The 5,634-nt window shown below is 54.7% G+C and overlaps 1 protein-coding gene across 1 annotated transcript; it reads right to left on the bottom strand.

Annotated features, from left to right (window-relative positions):
* Positions 1 to 511: 511 nt before the first annotated feature.
* Positions 512 to 4,715, bottom strand: LOC118576102 (H-2 class I histocompatibility antigen, Q10 alpha chain-like). Its single transcript, XM_036176488.1, has 8 exons — positions 4,615 to 4,715; positions 4,146 to 4,415; positions 3,660 to 3,935; positions 1,713 to 1,988; positions 1,470 to 1,586; positions 1,261 to 1,293; positions 1,076 to 1,123; positions 512 to 936 (listed from the first exon to the last, which is right to left on the bottom strand). The coding sequence occupies exons 1-8, from the start codon at positions 4,685 to 4,687 to the stop codon at positions 932 to 934; spliced, it is 1,098 nt and encodes a 365-aa protein (XP_036032381.1). The 5' UTR covers positions 4,688 to 4,715; the 3' UTR covers positions 512 to 931.
* Between the last annotated feature and the right edge of the window lie 919 nt (positions 4,716 to 5,634).

Below are 5,634 nucleotides of genomic sequence, written 5' to 3'. Positions count from 1 at the left end.
AGGGGCCTGGGAAGGAGGCAGGAGCTCAGGAGACTGATGTCCTCAGCCATAGTTACCTGAGTACAGTGGCTTAGTTGGGCCTTGGGGGACAACGATGGACAAACACCTCTTAATGCTGTCACTCAGGGACCCCAAAGGGGGATGAGAGAGGCACCACTCACAGGAACAAGAACAGGCCAAGTCCTCCACACAAACTAAAATGACAAGAAATAAACAGAGAAATGGGGTGATGAGCCATGGTCAGGTCAGAGCCCAGGCTGACCTGTCACAGCTGCCCTGGCTGCTCACAGTCCTGGGGACAGGACAAGGCTCTGTCATCCCAGTGTCCCTGTGATCACAGACTCTCAGCATGTGGTTCAAGTGATGAAGAGAACAGACCAGGAGGTGACACAGCTGAGGAGTGACCATGTCACAGCCAGCAATGGACTGAGCTCCACCTGGGGACAGCCCTGATCACACTCAGCTCCCACAGCCTCATCTTGTCCACCAGATACACACAGCACAAAGAACATAGATTCTGGAAGGTTCTCCATGGTGCCATTTATTTCCACCAAAGCTCTAAGTATTTCAATCATTTAATTTACCCACCAATCCACCTGTCAGATCAAGGACGTGGACAATCAAGTTGACATTCAGATTCTTATTTTCAGTGGGGAGTCAGGGGCTGCAGCTCAGGGCAGCATGGAGGTGACAGAATGCAGATGTCCTCTCCTGTCTGCTGGAGCAGGAAGGTTGGCTGTGGAAGGGAATATAACAGTGCAGGGACAGGGTCCTGGTGTGCAGGGGTGGCTAGGCTCCCAGGTCTTCACATTGAGCCCACAGGGTCACAGGGAACATCAGACTTGTTGTTGAGAGTGAACTGAGGGGCTCAGGACGTCACAGGAGAGACCTGAGCACATCTCTGTCATTCTGTCAGGCTGGGCAGCTGTCTTCACGCTACAAACAAGAGTCATGAACAATCACTCTGAAGACAACATCCCAACAACCCACTACTCACTCAGAGGGGATTCTGGGAGTCCCTGAACCCCAATCATGTCCACTTGGCCCCTCCCAAAATCATAACCCAGAGTGTCACCTTTACAGTCTGGGAGAGACACATCAGAGTTCTGGGCACTGTCCCTGCCTGGGGTAAAATTACATATAGTCACAGGAAGGTGAAAACATGGCCTCTAGAAGATTTCACTGTAGGGAATATTATGGGTTGGCATACTCCAGCTTCACCCCCTGGGCTTCAGGGACAATCCCGCTCCCCACACTTACCTGGAGCTGGAGTGTAGATCCCTCCTTTTCCACCTGTGAGAAGAAAAGCTGTGAGAGACAGGGAAGACCCCGACCCTAGGAAGGTTCCAGAACTGACAGCAGACCCAGGTCAGAGACAGGAGCAATGAGGGCTGTGGATGTTTCCCTTAACGTGGCAGAGCACACTTCTGAAAGGGGCTGAGAGAGAACCAGACCCTGTCCTTTCCTACCCGTGATTCTCCTCCTCCTCCTCACAACAGCCACCACAGCTCCAATGATGGCCGCAGCTCCAAGGAGACCCAGGACAGCAATGATTGTCATGATGGGGACAGTGGACTGAGGCGGCTCTGGAAGGGAAGGACAGGAGGGGAAGGTGAGGGTCATGATCCCTGCTCTCAGCCCTGACCCTGCTCAGGGTCTGCAGAAGGCTCCAGCTTCCCCTGACCCCAGCTCTCCGCCCATACCCTCCTTACCCCATCTCAGGGTGAGGGGTTGTGTCAGCCCCTCATGGTCCACATGGCATGTGTATTTCTGCTCCTCCCCGGAAGGCACCACCACAGCTGCCCACGTCTGGAAGGTTCCATCCCCAGAAGGTCTGGTCTTCACCAGCTCCATATCCTGAGTCAGATCCTCCCCATCCCTCTGCCAGGTCACAGAGATCTCAGCAGGGTAGAAGCCCAGGGCCCAGCACCTCAGGGTGCCATCTCCTGTCAGTATGGGGTGACGGGTCACATGTGCCTTTGGGGGATCTGTGTGGAAGATTTAAGAAATCCCACATTTAACAAGATAAACTGAAAGCTGCAAAGACAAAATTAAACCAATGATGACACTAAACTGTGTCTGGATAATTCTGTCATCACACTAGTGACCTCAGGTAGAGCTGGTCCCCTCATCACAGAACTGCACATTTTCCTGGGGGGACTCAGTAGTTAAGAGAGAATCCACATGAGCCAGCAGGTCAACAGGGCCTTCCTCATGTGATGTTCTATAGCATAAGGTAGGTGGAAAAAGATGAGAAGGAATGGAAAATAATTAATATGTTAGTAATTCATATAAAAATAAGAAATCAGGTACAAGAGCTACATGAAGGATGTTACCAATTACTGCTGTCAACATTGAGACACAACCACTGAGGCCATCTTGCTGACCAGTTCTAACTGTCTGTCCAAGTGAACAGCCATCACCTAAGTGTGCAGCACACATGTGGTGAACCTCTGACACTCAGCCAGAGAAAATGACTCCCCAATCCCTGCCTCTGGGGAACAAGATACAAGGTATTGTCACCAGGCCCCTGGAAGTGTGCTGTGCGGCCCAGTGCAGCACTCACTGAGACACAGCGGTGCTCACAGGGGTGTGTGGATCGTCCATCACTCCTGTCCTGGAGCTGCAGAAGACCCTGTCTCTGAGGAAGTTCAATTCCTAATCCACTGGGGAACACTGTGACTTGTTGGGGCAGAGGGAGAGCAGGAGGGCTCTGGATGTTAATATGACAGGAAATAGTCTAAGCTCACAGGAACCTTTCTGGTTTAAAGGAAACACTGAAGTGTCTAAGTATCCACGTTAGCAGTTCCCCCTGGCTCCTGTGGAGACTGATACAAATAACATCAGGGGAGAGAGAAGCAAGATCACCCCAGTGAGGGGAAAACAACCTGACTAAAAGCAAAATCACAACTTCAAAAAAACAAACAACAACAACAACAATAACAAAAAACAAGAAAAAAAAAAAAAAAACAAGAAAGAAAGAAAAGAGCCGGGCGGCCCGCGCCTTTCATCCCAGCTCTCAGGAGGCAGAGTTAGGCGGATCTCTGTGAGTTTGAGGCCAGCCTGGGTACAGAATGAGTTCCAGGAAAGGCACAAAGGTAGAGAAACGCTGTCTAGAAAACCAAACCAAACCAAACAAACAAACGTAAAAGAAAGAAAGAAAGAAAGAAAGAAAGAAAGAAAGAAAGAAAGAAAGAAAGAAAGAAAGAAAGAAAAGAAAAACACACACACACACACACACACACAATTTAGTATTTGTCCAGGGTACTCCATAAGTGCTCACGTGACCATTCTGTGAATAGCCGGAATTGGGGTGCAGAAGGGATGACCTCACCCACAGGAACCTGGGAGAATGTATCTTTGCAAAGCTCTAGAAACTGGGTGAACCAGCCCAGGGCGTCCATGTCTCCCATCAGGTAAAGGAGACTCCCTGTCCTGCTGTGTAAGGCTGACACACTCAGACGACAGGACTCAGTTTGCACAGACCCTGGTGTGGGCAGAGACCCCGGCCTGGGAGCGGCCATGGCAGACAGCGGCTGCAGGAGACCCAGGGACACCATCTGCCCTGAGACAGGGGCATGACCCAGCTGAGGGCTTTCTTCTTCCTCAGGACTGAGCCCAGCCCGAGGCAGAGGGAGGAGCTGCCCGCGGCCCTGCACCTGTGCGCTGCAGCGTGTCCTTCCCGATCTCCAGGTATCTGCGCAGCCACTCCACGCACTCGCCCTCCAGGTAGGCCCTCCATCTCTCTGCAACACCAGCCTGCTCCCACTTGCGCCGGGTGATCTGCGCCGCCATGTCCGCCGCCGTATACGTCCTCAGGTTGGCGTTCAGGGCGAGGTAATCACGGCCGTCGTAGGCGAACTGACTGTACCCGCGGAGGAGGCGCCCGTCGGACCCCACGTCACAGCCATACATCGACTGGATGGTGTGAGAGCCTGCGGGGACCCCGCGGTCAGCCCCGCCCACCCCGTCAGCCCCGCCCACCCGCCCCGCGGCCCCGCCCACCCGCGGACTCCTCCAAACTGAAAGGGAAACCGAGTCCCGTCCCCGACTCTCCTCCCGAACCTCGGACCCGGGACCCGGGGCGACTCCGGCGCGGACGCAGGGACGTGGAGGGGTCGTGACCTCCACCCGCGGTCACTCACCGCCCTCGCTCTGGTTGTAGTAGCCGAGCGCGGTCCTCAGGTTCACTCGGAATTCCTGCTCGTGGCCCTTGGCTCTCCGTGTCTCCCTCTCCCAATACTCCGGCCCCTCCTGCTCCACCCACGGCGCCCAGGGCTCCATCCTCGGAGTCTCCGCGTCGCTGTCGAAGCGCACGAACTGCGTGTCGTCCACGTAGCCGACTTCCATGTACCGGGGCTCCCCGCGGCCGGGCCGGGACACGATGGTGTCGAAATACCGCAGCGAGTGCGAGCCTGGGGGCGGCGCGCGGTGAGACCCCGACCCTCCTCCGGGACCCGGGCGGGTGCGGGGCCGGGAGGGGAGCGGGGCGCGGGGCTCGGGACGCGGGTGGAGACGGGCGGGAGGGTCTGGCCGGGCGACGCGGGGCCGCGGCTTCCCCGGGGCCGCCCCCGCCCTCCCCGCAGGGTCGTGTCCCTCCGACACCGCACTCACCCGCGCGGGTCGGGGTCGGGGCCAGGGCGGCCGCCAGCAGCAGGAGCAGCGTGCGCGGGGCCATCGCCCCCATCTCCGATCTGGGGCGTCTGAGTTCCGCGGGCTGCGTGGACTTTATAACCCGTGACCGCGGCGACGCTGATTGGTTCTCCGCGATCTCCGCACCCAATGGGGGTGAGAACAGGAAACTTGTCATCAGTGTCCGGGCAGAAGGACCCGACACAGGTCAGGAGCTGGAGAAGTGAAACTGGGGACCTGGGGATCCCCAGCCCTGGGCTCCCACCCCAGACCTCACCGCCTGGGGACTGAGACTTTGCTGAACCCTGTGCTGCGGGACGGAGCGATGTTTGTCACGGTGTCTCTGAGCCGCCTAAGGACAACTGTCTCCTCAAGTTAGTCAGGATGAAACCTAAGAGCATGGAGCTTCCAGGGAAAACAATGGCTCATGGAAGCAGTTGCTGTTGTTGACACCTTCATTGGGAGGGGACTGGAGTTTTAACAGCTCTGGTCAAGCACTTTTGAGACACTGTTACGTGACTCTCCGTGCAGGAGTTCCTACTCACTTCTGTTTTCACTTTCTACTTCAGTTATTTGTGGCTGGGATTTAAAGACATCAAGTCAAAATCCACAGAGAGAAAAAATTTATAAATTTAATTTTTCTCCACACTACTGAACAGGGATGAAACCTCAAATCCCCAGTGTGTACCTCTGCCATGAGAATTTCCCTCTGCCCAGTGTCCACACTGCACAGGCATTAGGAACTCAGGAGCCAATTTGGTTATCAGATCCAGGGTCCCACAGGCCTGTGACATTCATCTCCCTCATCTCATCAGCTCCTAAAGTGTGAGTGAAGGTCATAGCTAGTCTTTCTCTGTCCTGCCAGCCTGCTTCCAAATCAGACATGGAGACTTATTAATTATGAAAGCTCACTTGATAGCTTAGGCTTGTTTCTAATTAGTTCTTATAACTTAAATTCACCCATATATTTTAATCTACATTCTTTTTCCTGGCTTGGTTACC

This window comes from Onychomys torridus, unplaced genomic scaffold, assembly GCF_903995425.1.
Source record: "Onychomys torridus unplaced genomic scaffold, mOncTor1.1, whole genome shotgun sequence".
NCBI classification, from domain to species: domain Eukaryota; kingdom Metazoa; phylum Chordata; class Mammalia; order Rodentia; family Cricetidae; genus Onychomys; species Onychomys torridus.
This window is presented reverse-complemented; position numbering and strand designations above follow the sequence as displayed.

What these genes read in the sequence shown, in the direction of transcription:
- LOC118576102 (XM_036176488.1), bottom strand. Translation starts at nt 4,687, where the DNA reads ATGGGGGCGATGGCCCCGCGCACGCTGCTCCTGCTGCTGGCGGCCGCC. An exon ending in CTACAACCAGAGCGAGGGCG is followed by an intron (nt 3,936 to 4,145) that starts GTGAGTGACCGC and finishes GGGTCCCCGCAG; the next exon opens with GCTCTCACACCATCCAGTCG. An exon ending in ACCCCTCACCCTGAGATGGG is followed by an intron (nt 1,587 to 1,712) that starts GTAAGGAGGGTA and finishes CTTCCCTTCCAG; the next exon opens with AGCCGCCTCAGTCCACTGTC.